The sequence below is a fragment of the Enoplosus armatus genome, chromosome 12 (assembly GCF_043641665.1).
Source record: "Enoplosus armatus isolate fEnoArm2 chromosome 12, fEnoArm2.hap1, whole genome shotgun sequence".
In the NCBI taxonomy this organism is placed as follows: Eukaryota; Metazoa; Chordata; class Actinopteri; order Centrarchiformes; family Enoplosidae; genus Enoplosus; species Enoplosus armatus.
In genome coordinates this window covers 24,223,685-24,239,402 of record NC_092191.1, presented here as the reverse complement: position 1 = coordinate 24,239,402, position 15,718 = coordinate 24,223,685, and the positions used below count along the sequence as shown (strand labels likewise).

The window sequence follows — 15,718 nt, the reverse complement described above, 5'->3', positions numbered from 1 at the left end:
GTAAAAGTACAGCGGTATTATCAGTGAAATGTAATTAGCTCTCGAAACACACTCGTTCAAACCTATTATTGTGTTCTATTTGAAGAGTTTTATATACTGTTGGGTAGTTTAATGCATACCTGTGAATCATATTTTTATAAACTGATCATATGTTTTATGGGTAAAATGTGCATTTGCAAAGTGAGCACACAGCTGTCAGACAAATGTATTTGGAGTGGAACTGTTAAGTCGCAGAAAAATTGGATGCTCAAGGAAAGTACAGATACCACGAAGCTATTATGACGTTACTGCTGACTACGCTTTCACAGTGTCTATGTTGTGTGGATATGTTTCGTCATGGTTTTCTGCAAGGATTGAATGAGTGTCATCTAATCTTGTTTAATTTGGCCCAGCCTTAAATATTCAAGGAGTCAAGGATTTGGCATTGAAGGAGTTGCATAAAAGCGTGGCCCTGCAGCAGCTCAGGGCCTTCCTGCAGAGCTCTTCTCTGTGATGATCGGCCTCCGCTGAACCAGACTTGCTCTGTTGGGGCCCTCTGCTGCGGATATGGTTTGGTTTCTGTATCCGTGTGTGTTTTTGGCCGTGGGACTGGCTTTGTTAGTGCTGCAGCTGAGGCTCAGGATGTCTGCGCGTGACCCCCACAAGCTCCCCCACCTCCCAGCGCTGCCCCTGATCGGCAGTCTTCTGAGTCTGCGAAGCGCACACCCGCCTCATGTGCTTTTTAAGGAACTGCAGGGGAAATACGGTCAGACGTACTCTCTGATGATGGGCTCCCACTGTGTCATCGTCGTCAACCAGCACGCACACGCCAAAGAAGTCCTGCTGAAGAAGGGGAAGATATTTGCTGGAAGACCCAGAACTGTGGGTATACCTCTTCTTCATTGTCGTCTTCTTAGCAGCAGCAGTAGTCCTTTATGATTTTTTGCCTTTTCCATCCCTGTCCTATGTGTGATGAAGGTAACCACAGATGTTCTGACCAGAGATGGGAAAGACATTGCATTTGGAGACTACAGTGCTACCTGGAGATTCCACAGGAAAATAGTCCATGGAGCTCTGTGCATGTTTGGAGAGGGCTCTGCCGCCATCGAGAAGATCAGTGAGTACAGTTCCCTCTACATTTGATTTGTGTTTTCTATTACTTTATGCTTCTACTGCACTAGATTACAGTCACTGGTTACTTTGAATATCAAAGGTTTTACATGCAAACTATATGGTCAGTTTATAAAATATGATACATTGTTATACATATACATAAAAACTACCCAGCAGCATATTAAGGAAGCAAAATGAAGTATAACAAAATAAAATGCTGCATATGCACTAATGCATCTGTAGTAATCCAATCATACCATATCATACCATACCTGTCAATCACACTGACAGGTGTCACTCGGCATAATTACTTATTTTACTTTTGATACTTATCGTTCTTTTACTTAAGACATTTATTTGTAATGGAGTATTTTTACCTTGAGATATTGCCACTTCTACTTAAGTAAAAGATATAAAATACTTCTTTCACCACCACTGATAGGATTGATTGGAAGTGGCTGCAGAAATATCAGACAACTGAAATATAAATTGCCCAGTTTTATGTGCTGCTCCCTGTGGATTTACTCTGCAGGAAATGCTTTGATTTTAATCTCTCATAGGTGAGTGGAGTGTTGCAAATTAAAACAGAAGCCTGGCAATATTCTTATTTTCAACAGTTCTCATGAAAAGACCCAAACCAACAATGTGTTAGTCTGAGCAACAGCGTGGCTCATTGATGTGTTTTTAATAGCTTTCTGTGGCACAGAGGAAGAAGATATATCAGGCTGTGATACACACACAATAAAATCAGAATCAGAATCAGAATCAGAATCAGAAACTGTTTATTGCCAAGTAACATACATTACAAGGAATTTGTAAAAATTTGTAAAAATACAATAAATGATAAAAATAAGTGAACATTTCGGTAAGATTTTTAGAGAGTAAGCATTGTAAACATGTCTGTAAGTGAAGATGGTCTGTCTGCCTGTGTCCCACTCAGTCTGTGCAGAGGCCCAGTCTCTGTGCTCCGTCCTGTCTGAGACAGCGGCTGCTGGACTGGCCCTGGATCTGTCTCCTGAGCTGACTCGGGCCGTCACCAACGTCATCTGTTCGCTCTGCTTCAACTCCTCCTACCGCCGAGGAGACCCAGAGTTTGAGGCTATGCTTCGCTACAGCCAGGGCATCGTGGACACCGTGGCAAAGGACAGCCTGGTGGACATCTTCCCCTGGTTACAGGTAGACAACATGAACGCTCTGAAGACACAAATCAAAACCCAACCGGTCAAAGCAGATGACCGCCCACCTAGAGTCCGGTTCTGCTCAAGGTTTCTGCCTCTTAAAAGGAAGTTTTTCCTTGCCACTGTCGCCAAAGTGCTTGCTCATGGTGGGAACTGTTGGGTCTCTGTAATAACATTATAAAGAGTCGGTCTAGACCTGCTCTATTTTGTAAAGTGTCATGAGATGACTTTGTTGTGATTTGGCGCTATATAAATAAAATTGAATTGAATTGAATTGAAATCAGAGCAGAATGTGAATTGGGAAAGAGGCAATAAACAAGAAGACATAGAAACATACAGGAGATATACAGGAACTCAATTAAAGGTGTGTCTTGAGCATCAATGTGTTTTATTAGTATAATCAATATTCAACAACTTTTGTGCTGTGAGAAAAGTCTTCTCCTGCTGTTTTATGTGGATCAGTGGGTACATGACCTGTAGAAATGCTTGAGTCTTGTTTCGTTACACTAGTTATATTGATTTAAATGAATTTAGTTGATGTTAAAAAATGTTCCTAAGACCTTAAAAGCTGAAGCATAAGGGGATATTTAAACCAAATACAACCATCCAACTCAACTCGAAACGAAAGGAGTGAGAATTACAACATACTGTTTATATGTCATATGTTATGTCATTTTCATATTAAAAAAGAAAATATATGTACACTAATTATATATCACACTGTACATATAAAACAAATAAGTGACGCCCGTCTCTTTGTCACAGATTTTTCCCAATGCAGACCTGCGTCTTCTAAAGCAGTGTGTTTCAATCAGAGACAAACTTCTACAGAAGGAATATGACGAACACAAGGTACAGTTGGTCTCTTACTCATAATATGCCCTCTGCTGTCACTAATGAGGTAAAGATGGTTAAGGTTTAAGGGAGATATACTATAGCTGGCAAGGGGCCACATATGCCCACAAACTATAATGTCATAGGAGGGAAATGTTTCACTAATTATATGGAACATGGAGACGCTGTTCAACTGGCACACTATCAATTCATTCCAATGGATTGGTAGTGCAACCTTATCCAGCTATGCAACTGCTATTTTGTATCATTACCCGGTTCCTTTCTTAACAAAATCTCAAATCATTGAGTGGATACTGTATCAGAACATTGTTCTCTTTATAATTAGGACCAAATTGCATAGTTGTTTTCCAGGAAACGTATAGACAAATATCTAAAAGTTAGGAGACCTGTAAAATAAGGTGTTGTGCTGGCAAACAGTCAGAGAGACGGTGGGGTGAAAGCCAGCCCAACGCCAATCCTGAAGCTCTGTCCAACTCCGCTCAACAACCAAACAGCATCATGTCCACCATTTTTAAGACACTGGATAGGAAACATGTGATATTAGGGATAACCAGTCTCGAAATGATTATTTTTGTGATACATACTGACATACTTCACCGTGGCGTTCATTTTAATTTGCTCTACCTGCTAAATGCGAAGCCCCATGAAATACAGTGAACTGTACAATATGTGTGTTTGCGCCGTACATTGACATGTTGGCCCCTCCCAGGCAGACTACAGTGACCATGTGCAGAGAGACTTGCTGGATGCTCTGCTGAGAGCCAAGCGCAGCGCTGAGAACAACAACACAGCAGAAATCAGTGCCGAGTCTGTGGGCCTCAGCGATGACCACCTCCTCATGACTGTGGGAGACATCTTTGGAGCCGGAGTGGAAACCACCACCACCGTGCTCAAATGGGCCGTCATGTACCTCATCCATCACCCGCAGGTAAGGCTGGGCTTGCCTTGGGTGTAAAAAGGTTTCTGTTCAAATGGCCAAAAATGTATTTTCTCCTTCATACGTCTAGATGATGGAATGCGTTTATTTAGCTATACAGCCATATTGTACCGTGACAATTTCTGCTGTAGCCTTCCACATGCTTGATACTCTGTCAGAATTCAGTTAGAGTTAGGCTTTTTCTTTGGCTTTACAAACATGTAGAGAAGCCAATCATCAGTGCCTTCAGCTGCAGTTCCTCTGGCCTCCACTATATGCTGCTCTGACTCTATTGAAGTTGAGGGGAAAAAGTAATTTTATTACCACAACTCAGGCTCTCAAAAGTTAATGTCTCGTCTTCTTATGTGAGTCTTGGTTACAGTTTTTAAAGTCATTGTTTCCTTTAAGAGATAGCGCGGCTTTAAGAGAAGCATGTTAAACATCTCTTGCTTGATTGACAGATATCTCAGCCTATCACACTTAGCAGTTGTGGCTGCTCAGAAACCTGTGGCTGATGACACAGATGCTATATATACAAAAATCCCACAACCTGCTGTAAAAGTACTCTAAGCTTTGTAGCTCGTAAGGGAAACACATCTGCAGGGAACATTCACTTTTGTGTATTTGAAAATATTCAAAATATTTTGTGAATACAGCGCGTCCTGATAGCTGAATTTTTTAGGCGCATACCACAATGCCAACATGAACCTTTGTTGCTTGCCATATCCCTCTGTCTCCCCTCATTTACTGTCCACTATCCAATAAAGGTTGAAAATGGCAACAAAAAAATATATATATATTTATATATTTCTAAAAAAGTGTGTCTTTGAATCATGGGTTTGTGAAACCTTTTCACTGTCTTTCTGGATGAGACTAAAAACACATGTACATTAAAATAAAGTGAATTCTTGGTGCAGAACAGGATATTTCTGACTGTGTTTAGGTGCAGAGGCGTATCCAAGAGGAGCTGGACAGTAAGGTCGGGGAGGGGCGGTCCCCCCAGCTCAGTGACAGAGGCAGTCTGCCCTACCTGGAGGCGACCATCAGGGAGGTGTTACGGATCCGCCCTGTGGCTCCTCTGCTCATCCCCCATGTGGCCCTCAGTGACACCAGGTACACTCAACACTGCCATGACTGCCACTGTCACCCACCTCTGAGCACAGTTATGTTATACTGGACAAACCGGACTGATTCTGCAGGATGGTTTAATCCTTACAAAAATATACTGTATGTTTCGTGCACAGAAAATAATTTCCACCTGCAAACATTAAACCTGAGAGAACACTGTTCCTATAAGCTCTCCTTTCTGTCTCTATAGCATCGGGGATTTCACAGTGAGGAAAGGAACCCGAGTCATCATCAACCTGTGGTCTCTGCACCATGATGACAAGGAATGGAAAAACCCTGAGCTCTTTGACCCTGGTGAGAGGAAACTGCTGTCCACTGTGCCATATTTTAACCTGGGAAATGATTCACTGAAGTGTCACTTACAGAGCCAATAGGCTTTTTTTTCTCATGTTTACAAGGAAAAAGGTCTATAGACCCCTTTTCTGTGGGCGGAGCTTAGGTGGAGGAAGGATAAGCCCCTGAACACGTTAGCTAATGCTAGCTAGCAAGTTCTGTTGGCTTGTCTTTTTAACAATGGCTGAAGAAAATATGATTTTCTCTGAACATGTACGGTCACTCATTTGGTTAAAGTGAACATGAACCAACGAGGCCAGATTGGCCAACCTGTACACACTCATTCAGTGGATAGACGATCTGACGGGTGGAATACCCGAGGTAATCCTGTCAGATCGGCCAGACATTTAGTGTTCCAGTCCTTTCGTCTTATCGCGTTTAACTATAGTTGTCTTTGATTTTTTTGACTGGCAGTGGCAGCTCGTATGTGATAACATTTTAATTTGGAACCATTATTCCTTCGATTCTGGCACCCAACAACACAGCAAGATGATATATTTTCGGGAGGTTATGTAGCCTGCTACTCTGAGGCGATTCGTGTTTGCCCTCCAGTGTTTTGCCTCCAGCTAACACTGTGATGTAATCATGACGCCTGCACTAAAAGGGTCTATTATGGCCTTTGACAAATAACTGAAGTACATTTTTTTATTGAACTCAATAAAGAACTAGATTAATGATGATAAAAAACAATAAGCCATCTCTGGCCACTGTTATTGTTATTAAATACATAAGTATAATATTATAAAGAGTACGGTCTAGACCTGCTCTATATGTAAAGTGTCATGAGATGACTTTTGTTGTGATTTGGTGCTATATAAATAAGAATGGTAGTGAATAAGTTGTAGAATGGAAACATTAACCTTTCATTGGCAATCACCAATATTACTATACTGAGATTAATGATCTAAATGCAATAAAGCCATATTTGACTCCTGAGAAGATTTAAAATGAGTGACATGCAGAATATGTTGAGGATTTATAAAACTCAGTAAAAAAGTGTTTAGAGACTGATAGTCCACCCAAGAAGATCATGGAATTTCATTTGTGGTGTTCAGAACACTGAAAAATAACATTTAGCAGCAATAGCAACGTGTCTTTTCTGAGAAAAATCCTAATTGTTCGGGATAATCCAGACCTCACCTTATTGTTTCTGGAAATATGATTATGATTCCAGTCACCTCCACAGTTTTGAGGTGAAGGCAGGCATCTGCAATGGAACTCATAGTTTCCTAATAGTTTTTCTGTCATAAAAAAATGGAACTATTTTTCACTTGTAGACCGAATATGAGCTAGCAGCAGCTGAGCTCTGTAAACATCAGCACTCGTGTCGGTCTCAGTTGGACCCTGATTGTGAGGCTTGTAGTTTTGCTTGTGCGTGTTGATTCTGATTCCCCGAGTTCTTCCTCTGCAGGTCGGTTCTTGAACAGCGAAGGCACGGGTCTGATCATCCCGTCGTCAAGCTACCTGCCGTTCGGCGCAGGGGTCAGGGTGTGTCTGGGCGAGGCCTTGGCCAAGATGGAGCTCTTCCTCTTCCTGTCCTGGATCCTACAGCACTTCACCCTCTCTGTCCCGCCAGGCCACTCTCTGCCCAGTCTGGAGGGCAAGTTTGGTGTGGTCCTCCAGCCGACCAAGTACAAGGTGAATGCCACGCCCAGACCAGGCTGGGAGAAAAACGAGTGCCAGGCGTGTTGAGACTGGCCCCATGTTGCCATCAGCAGTTGTGAGAGCCTGCGGGACTATTTTTTTCAGCCGAACATTCATCATGCAGGCAGATGATCAAGCATCCAGTGTTGAACTGGACATATCTTAACATCTGACAAACATATGTTTGACTTTTATTATTGATTTCTTGACAATTTAATGCAATCTTAACCAACAGTTCAGAACCTTATTTATAAATAAAACTTTGGGTCTAATATACCGTAAGTTCTCACATATACTGTAACATATACTGTGACATTAGCCACTTCACCTTCCACAACATGAAGGTAGGATATCTGTACCTAATTTTAAAATGTATTTTTTAAATAAATAGAATAAAAAGAGCCTGTTGCACCATGATAATAATAATAATAATAATAATAACGATAACTTAATTACTATAGCACCTTTCAAAAACAAAGTTACAAAGTGCTTTACGATAGTCAATACAATCCAAAGCAAAGATATGAGATAAAATAATCTAAATAATTGCAACAAATACTGTCAGTTAAGGAAAAGCCATAAAATAAAAGCGAGTTTTAAGAAAATACTTAAAAGAGGTCACTGAGTTTGCCTGCCTGTTAAAAGCCTCGGCAGTAGTCCTCAGTAGTTAGCTGTCAGTGTTAGAATTGATTTTAAGATTTTACTGCTGTTTTTTTAAGCCTTGGCCTCTGTGATCAGCACTGTCAGTGTATGGATTATAGCTGAGCTCAAAATAGTGAGCCGGCAGAAGTTGTTGGAATTTGGTTCACTGTAATGAAACAAAGATGTGTATTTTAAGTCCTCACCTTGTAGTTTTACCAGAGTTGTGTATATTTGTGCTCAATATCATGTTTAAGACATTAGCTCAGGAATGTTGGAGAGAGAACTCCAGGGTTAGGAATAGCTGTTATATATTTTTTCTATAAGCATATTGACCAAAACGTTTAAACCTAATAAAAAACCTTAGCTCTGTAACAGACAAAGTGAAAGCAGCTGTTGACGGTGTTTCATGATAAATTTTCTCACTTATATAGCTCTTTACAGTTAAGGTGTCACCCACCCATTCTCTCACACACCAATGGCGACCGAGCTGCCATGCAAGGTGCCGGTCTCCATCGGGAGCAACTTAGGGTTCAGTGTCTTTGCTCAAGGACATTTCGACATGACGGAGGGAGCATTGGAATCAAACCCCCATCTACTTTACATACAGTTAGCTAGTTCAGCGCAGTGGTTCCCAACCTAGGGGTCGGGCCCCTCCAAAGGGTTACAACATAAATGGGAGAGGTCGTGAGATGAAAGAAGAAAAACAAAGTTCTGCTACACACATTTATGTCCGTTTTTGTGAAATATTGAATAATTTGACCTCTTTGAGTGTCAAACAGTTTTTTTTTTTTAAATGAAACCATGTGAGAAGTTTAAAGGGGAAATGTCTCTTTGGTGGATCTGCGAACAGCTCATAAACATCTGAAAACATGACAAAGAGCCACAACTAGACACTGATCTTTTGTAAAGGCTCACAAGCCAAAAAGGTTGGGAACCTCCTCATTTTAATCTTTAACAATGCATCGCATTTTATAAGCTCATCGTGTGTATTTTTATGTAAAATCTTAACGTGAAAAGTAACTAGTAACTATAGCGGTCACATGAATGTAGTGCAGTAGAAGTTTAAAGTAAGTTAAAGAAGAAGTATCTCAACATTAAAGGCAGAATGAGTAGGATTTGTTGGTTGCGGTTTGTAAACACAACATTCAAAGTTGGCCCGTCATCCCTCCCCGCTCATTCCTATGAAAGTTGCTCAGTGTGGCGCATGAAGCCAAAACAGTTCGACTTCCAAGTATAAAAATACAACAGTACAACATGATAACAGCATTTGAGCTTCCCACCCTGAGCTTGACATCAGAGGAAAATGGCCGCCGTGTGAATGTGGTTTTAAGAGTGCCCTGCGATAACTGTTGCTATGATTTGGCGCTATATAAATAAAATCGAATTGAATGGAAAACTCTCATTCACACAAAAGGCAGAAATGCAAGATAATCTTTGGGTGAGATTTAGCAGGCTCATCAGCTGCTGCTGGTGTAAAAGTGTTTTCATATATTATAAAGACAAGGGCCGTCTTTCTGCTGAAACTGAAGCCCCCAGCAGTGTGAAGCGGTTTGAAGTGTTTCAGTGCCTCTATAGTGAGCGACTATCACCATTCATTCATACACCTGTTTTGTTGTGGTGGCCTACGCTGATTGACACACGGAGCCCGCCCCCCCCTGCGCTTGTCCTTTCATTGTAATTGGTTCAACACTTGGTGTGTATGGAAATTCCCCCGCGCGACCCTTGGCTCACACCTGACTATCACCGTCAGCGGGAGAATGCGCGAGGCCACAGGCGGACAGACACCCGCAGCCGCCGTGAATCCAGCGCGAGCACCGGCGACATCACCGGCGACAGCTGCTTCCTGCAGTGACCGACGTCCCTCCACGCCACCTCCCGCGAAGAGGGCGACAACATGCCGCGGTCTTTCCTGGTAAAGAAACATCACAGCACAAAGAAGCCAAACTATGGGAGACTGAGCTCACAGACTGAGGGTAAGACTCTGTCTCCACCGCGCTGCGTGAGGAAGAGGAGGAAAAAGTACAGTAGTGAAAAAGTAACAGTAGTGAGGAAGAGAAAGTAACAGTAGTGAAAAAGTAACAGTAGTGAGGCGCAGACACTTCACACGAGTGTTTCTGTTTGCCCAGCCTGGTGTTAGAAAAGAGAAATATTCCTAAAGTAGGCTGCTCATGTCACTCGACAGAGTAGATTAAGGTTGTATATTCATAGCAGGAGATAGCCTGGAGTTAAGCTAACACAGACACTGATCCATTGCTGTTGTGTGTGTGTGTGTGTGTATATTACACCTGCTACACAGAAATACACTACAAATGAATGCATCAATAATTGTACAAGCTTTAGACTGAGTCATTTCATTTTGATATTTAAATACATTTTACTGCTTGAAACTGTGACTGCAGGACTTTCACTTAACATATAAGTACTTTTACTTCATTTCTGTCGTCTTAAATGTTCGGTGGCAGACGGTCATTGGAGTGTATTGAAAACATCCACTGAGAAGTTCAGGTTTTATTTTAAAGATTATGGAGTAGTCCTGTATTTATTCTACTAAATGATTTAAACCTGCACAACCTTTCAGTTTAAATAATCTAGTTTTGTCTTTACAAAATGATATAAGCATAAAGAGAAATGACATATTTGTCTGGCCACAAACAAAAAATAGTAGTTTTGTATTTAGCAGGTGCAAAATCCATACCCAAAGAGTTTCAGCATTGTCCCCAAGTCCTTGAGAGACCAGAAGGGCCCCATTAAGCAGCCTCAAGAGCCTATGTAGCGGCCTTCCAGGCTCCTCCTGATAAATCCCTCCTTCAACCTTTGTATTTGTTCCAATACAGCCCTTAAAACGAGCTCAAGCCTTCCCCCTCCCCAGCCCACTGTATTGATGAACCTCCATTACCATCAGAATAGGGCCAAGAAAGAGAAGCTGCTCATACGACTGAAATCATATACAATTTAAAGGAAAATATACAGTGATGATGCATGTGTGTGTTCTTAAACTCCTGGCTGTATCAAAAAATAGTTTTGGATCTTTTGAGTTAAGATTAGGATTAGAATTAAAGCCCCTGAAAACGTTCAAATCTGAAGTTTTTCCTCTTTAATATTAAACACATGACTTAAGTTTGAAATAGAACCAGGGCTGGGCAGATTGATAGCTAAAGTATCAACACATTTGAGTACAGATGCTAGCATCAGTGGGATCAATACCAAAAAAATTGGATCCATCTCCCGTTAGATCATGTTTTGGCCACATGAACTGCTGCTCTTTGCTGTGTACGCACACAGGGCTCACCTCATTGGTTCAGAGAATCAGTTAACATTTGTTAGCATTAAACCACTTGTGCTTTAACATGCATGTTAGGAAGTAATTAACAGAAAATTGGTAGTAATGAAAATATATTCAGACGTAGGTTATTAATGATGCATTCACCTTGTGTTTTTAGAGCTGCAACAATTAGTCGATCAAAAGAAAATTATTTTTGATAATTGAATTGATAATTGGAATTTTTGAAGCATAAAGGTAAAAGGTTTGCTGGTTCCAGCTTGTTAAATGTGAAGATTTGCTGATTTTCCTTGTCAGTTATGTTAGTAAATGAAGAGTCTTTGGGTTTTGGACAGAAGCAGTTTGAAGACGTCACTGTGGAATTGTTTCACATTATATAGACTAAACGATTAATCGGTTAATTAAATTAATCAAACGGATTATTTTAAACTTGAAATAATCAGTTGCAGCCCTAATTATTATTATTATATATTATAAAAATGTCAGTGTCTGTGATTCGGCCTTGGTGTTACTTGTATGTGGATTGAAATGCTGGAGTATCTGTATACACGTAAACCATGTTCATACATATAAGCTTTTTGAAGCTTTCAACCACATTTCACAGTCTTCATCAGCGAATTGAATATGAGTGGCCCCCTGAGCCACAAGGCATGTATATAGTCACTGAATCTACTTTGATGAAGTCCACACGTCTTTTTCAAGTCGAAGATAACACAAAACTCACACGTCTATGTTCAAAGAGGTCTGAGTTGCTGTAATCATGTCTCCTGTCCATACTGGCCATAAAAAGATCTCTTCATAGAGTTATTCCAATGGAAGGGGGACTAAATCCACAGCCGAATCCACAAATCAAATGGTAAGTTGTTATGTGTTACCGAGTACACCTTGGTAGACAGTACTGCACACCTACTTATACTCTTGCACGGAATGAGGACTGTGGAGTTTGTCCTCCATGTCTTAAGTGCAACACACACTGCATTGAGAAGCATCACATCAGTTGAAACCATAGACTGTATAAAAAGATGGGCGCGATGCGTCTCCACTTCCTCCCACTGTACAAAAATGAAGCCAAACTCTCCTGGATACAGCGCTGCCGTCTTGCGCTGGTGACGTCATTTGGAGCCGAAGTCTGATGGGGGGATCACAGATTCTAAGTAACTGGAGACAAAACTTTTTCTACTCCACGTAGATCTTAAACCTTTGAAAATAAAAACGAGTCATTGAAATCGGTTGAGAAATGTAAACGTTATAGTGCTTTATATCCAGAAAAACCACAACTCCCCCATTTACTTGTATTTGCTTACAGACCAGTCTTGTCCTGTCCAATATGGCGGCGACATTGACGTACGATCCAAAGGCCAATGCAGCGTCCACGTATATATGTCTATGTGTGTTGCCCTTTTAAAGCAGTGATAATTTTAAATAGCAATGTGAGCACAGTGGAGCATTTAGCAGCTAAAGAGACAGTTATTTCCCTCTGGAGTTGGTGGAGACCAAAAACAGAGCTAAAAGAGAGGCAATATTGGACTTCCATTCATCAGGTGACACAAACACCACTCCACATGAAGGATCATGTTGCTCTGTAACTGCTGAATGTGGAAATAAGCAACGTTTTGACCTGTTTGGAGTTCAACATATCAACTTAAAAGGTGTTGATATGTTAATGTTATGTCCGCTGTTTCATCATTGTATTACAGGTTCAAGTGTAGTTGCTCTACAAAGGGATCTCTTCATGGCCAGTATACAGAGGAGGAATGATCACAGCAACCCATAACCTCCAGTGACTATTCTAATGTAGTCTTCGGAGTCAAGCTCACTACTATAATAAGCCAAATGTGTATGTGTATTCCACAGAGGCCCTCTGTGGCCCCCATGAAGACTCTCTGCTGTACGGTGACATCCTCCCTCACCACCATTGTCCAGACCAGAGCCCATGGCTACAGCAGAGAGCCCAGTCTCTCTCCTCCTCCTCCTCCTCCTGTCCTCGACTGCATCTTCCATATTCTCCAAACACCTCCCCTCTCTCCTTTTTAGGCCACCCTTCAGAGGCTTACAGTAGAAGCCCTGTAGAAACCTACAAACCAGCTGAACCCTGCACCAAAGTGAACCTGGAAATCCAGTGTGTCACAGGAGACCAAAGGAGAAGAGAGAGCCTCCTCCCTCCGTCCCTCCCTCTCCTGGCCCTCTTTCCAGCCATCCCTCCCGGCGGCGGCAGCCAGGAGAGCTTTGAGTGTTTGGACTGTCATAAAGAGCTCTTGAGCTTCTCGGGCCGGGCCAAGCACAAGCAGCTCCAGTGTGAGTGGAGCAGTAAGAAATACTTCAGCTGCAAGTACTGTGAGAAGGAGTATGTCAGCCTGGGAGCGCTGAAGATGCACATCCGGACACACACACTGCCCTGTGTGTGTAAACTCTGTGGCAAGGCATTCTCCAGACCCTGGCTGCTTCAGGGACATATACGAACACACACAGGTCAGCCAAACACACTTAGTGGGTGTCTTATTGCATTAGAAAGTTTTTTTAAAAAAAGCATGGAAGTGGCGTAGGTAGAAATTGTATTTTGGGTGGGCCATCATTTCCCTGAAAAAACAAAAAGTTAGAAGAAGAAAAAAGAACAAACATAGACTAAATGAAAAACAACCGACCAGTTTACTTTGCAACGTTCTGCACCACAAAAGCAATAACAGTAAAATACTGCCTGTCCAACAGAGCATCATAAAACGCTGTACACAACACTATGGACAAAAAGTTTTAGGTGTTTTTTTGAGTTTATTAAGCAACGGGGCCTGATTGGCCAACCTGTACACGCTCACTCAGTGGATGGATGATCTGACAGGATTACCTCCGGTGTAATGGCCAGACATTTAGCGTTACACCTTACGTTACCTGATAGAGAAACCAAGCCTGTATAGTAAAACGAAACTGAGGGCATATAAGTCTTTACATGCCTATAACTATGCCCTGAACGGTCATGTAGGCCTACAAGACTTGAAATGCAAAGATTTAACAGATGAGTCCAATCCTTTCGTCTCATTGCATTTAACCATAGTTGTCTTATCTTTTTTGACTGGCAGTGGCAGCTCGTATGTGATAACATTTTAATTTGGAGCCATTACTCCTTCGATTCTGGCACCCAACAACACAGCACGATGATATTTTCGGGAGGTTATGTAGCCTGCTACTCTGAGGCGATTTGTGTGTTTTGCCTTTGTTTTTCCTCCAGCTAACGCTGTAACGCCAGTGAGCAAGCAGCTGGGCTTTTTTCAAATAACGTCCAGTTATTGTTGTAGCGTTGATGTTACATCGCCTGGCCGAAGGCGGCTCAGGAAGGTCTGCATGTCAGAACCAGAGCACAAATACATTCTAGAGGTTTCCTACAACATATTTAAACAGTTCCGTGGCAATCACTCAACAATAAATGAAGTTTATATTTATGTATTTCCATATATTTATATATATATTTTTTACAGTTATTGTTACAAATTGTATTTTGATCACACTTGGCTGGGTGGGCCAGTGAGTAATGTGGGTGGGTCAGTGCCGCCCTGGAAAGAACTGTGATGATGCCATTGGGATGTCATCAGGGGCTCGGAGTGCATTTACGAGCAAGGGAGGGTCTAAGGAGGAGATGCTATAATACATGCCTCTCGCTGGATCGCCCACTTGCTCTCTCGGTCTGTCTCTCTCTCTCTCTCTTGGTTTGACCCAAGTCACTGTGTTGGTCTGCTTCATTTTTAGTGGTTTAGATTGGTCAGAGGGTTAATGGATTACAAGAAACAGAAAACTACAACTGTCATTGACTGACACAAATCTCTATATTCCTTCTGCAGGAGAGAAACCGTTCTCGTGCCTCCACTGCAGTCGAGCTTTTGCGGACCGGTCCAACTTGCGAGCTCACCTCCAAACCCACTCTGAAGTGAAAAAGTACCAGTGTGCGAGCTGCTTCAAGACCTTCTCCAGGATCTCACTGTTAGCCAAGCACCAAGAGGCAGGCTGCCCGCTGTCCTGACAGCCTGCAAGCTTCAACCTGCTCAGATACTCGTCTGTAGAGCCTCACTGTTGGCTGAACATCAGTGTTTTTGGGACAGTCTCAAAAGACCTGCTAGGATCGTTGCATAACTTGGACAGAGGCAAAAAGTTTTTTTTTTGTGTTTGATGATTTTATCGAAGAATCTTGACAACATTGTGTAACATCTGTAACTTCCTGTCAGAAACCACTTGCTTAGTGTATATGTGTGCAAACAAACTAGTGTTTATTAAGTACATTAGTTTATTAACTCCCGCTTTAGTCAGCAGTCTTATAAAGTGAGCAGTGAAATGAGCTGCATGTCACTCTGGCCAACATCTAGAAGAAAATGTGACTTGTCCTTCGACACCAGGCTCTACCCAGACAGTAGCATTGGCTGTTCAGGGTCTGTATGGCAAAGCTATTTTCTGTTTCGGAGAAACTATAGAACTATGAGCGACACAGAGAAAAAAACTCAATCACAATGTACTGTAGTCAGATGATTATGTCTGGGCTTTACCTTCAATTCACCCTAACTAACAGCTGGGGGAATGTTTACATGCCTTAATGATCATCCTGCATCAGGCAAAGTGTTAGATATGTTACATCTATTCAGAACGGGTCAGGCTTCTGTCTGGTCAGCTGGA

General features: G+C 41.8%; 2 protein-coding genes across 2 annotated transcripts; both read left to right on the top strand.

The window, feature by feature from the left end:
• Positions 1–546: 546 nt before the first annotated feature.
• cyp17a1 (cytochrome P450, family 17, subfamily A, polypeptide 1) lies at positions 547–7,371 on the top strand. Its single transcript, XM_070916385.1, has 8 exons — positions 547–861; positions 958–1,096; positions 2,033–2,268; positions 3,036–3,122; positions 3,835–4,053; positions 4,985–5,154; positions 5,360–5,463; positions 6,914–7,371. The coding sequence occupies exons 1-8, from the start codon at positions 547–549 to the stop codon at positions 7,192–7,194; spliced, it is 1,551 nt and encodes a 516-aa protein (XP_070772486.1). The 3' UTR covers positions 7,195–7,371.
• Positions 7,372–9,682: 2,311 nt separating this feature from the next.
• On the top strand, positions 9,683–15,074 carry snai3 (snail family zinc finger 3). Its single transcript, XM_070916386.1, has 3 exons — positions 9,683–9,761; positions 12,923–13,537; positions 14,896–15,074. The coding sequence occupies exons 1-3, from the start codon at positions 9,683–9,685 to the stop codon at positions 15,072–15,074; spliced, it is 873 nt and encodes a 290-aa protein (XP_070772487.1).
• Positions 15,075–15,718: the final 644 nt, after the last annotated feature.

What these genes read in the sequence shown, in the direction of transcription:
- snai3 (XM_070916386.1), top strand. Translation starts at nt 9,683, where the DNA reads ATGCCGCGGTCTTTCCTGGTAAAGAAACATCACAGCACAAAGAAGCCA. An exon ending in ACTGAGCTCACAGACTGAGG is followed by an intron (nt 9,762 to 12,922) that starts GTAAGACTCTGT and finishes TGTATTCCACAG; the next exon opens with AGGCCCTCTGTGGCCCCCAT. An exon ending in ACATATACGAACACACACAG is followed by an intron (nt 13,538 to 14,895) that starts GTCAGCCAAACA and finishes TTCCTTCTGCAG; the next exon opens with GAGAGAAACCGTTCTCGTGC.
- cyp17a1 (XM_070916385.1), top strand. Translation starts at nt 547, where the DNA reads ATGGTTTGGTTTCTGTATCCGTGTGTGTTTTTGGCCGTGGGACTGGCT. An exon ending in TTGCTGGAAGACCCAGAACT is followed by an intron (nt 862 to 957) that starts GTGGGTATACCT and finishes TGTGTGATGAAG; the next exon opens with GTAACCACAGATGTTCTGAC. An exon ending in CCCTGAGCTCTTTGACCCTG is followed by an intron (nt 5,464 to 6,913) that starts GTGAGAGGAAAC and finishes CTTCCTCTGCAG; the next exon opens with GTCGGTTCTTGAACAGCGAA.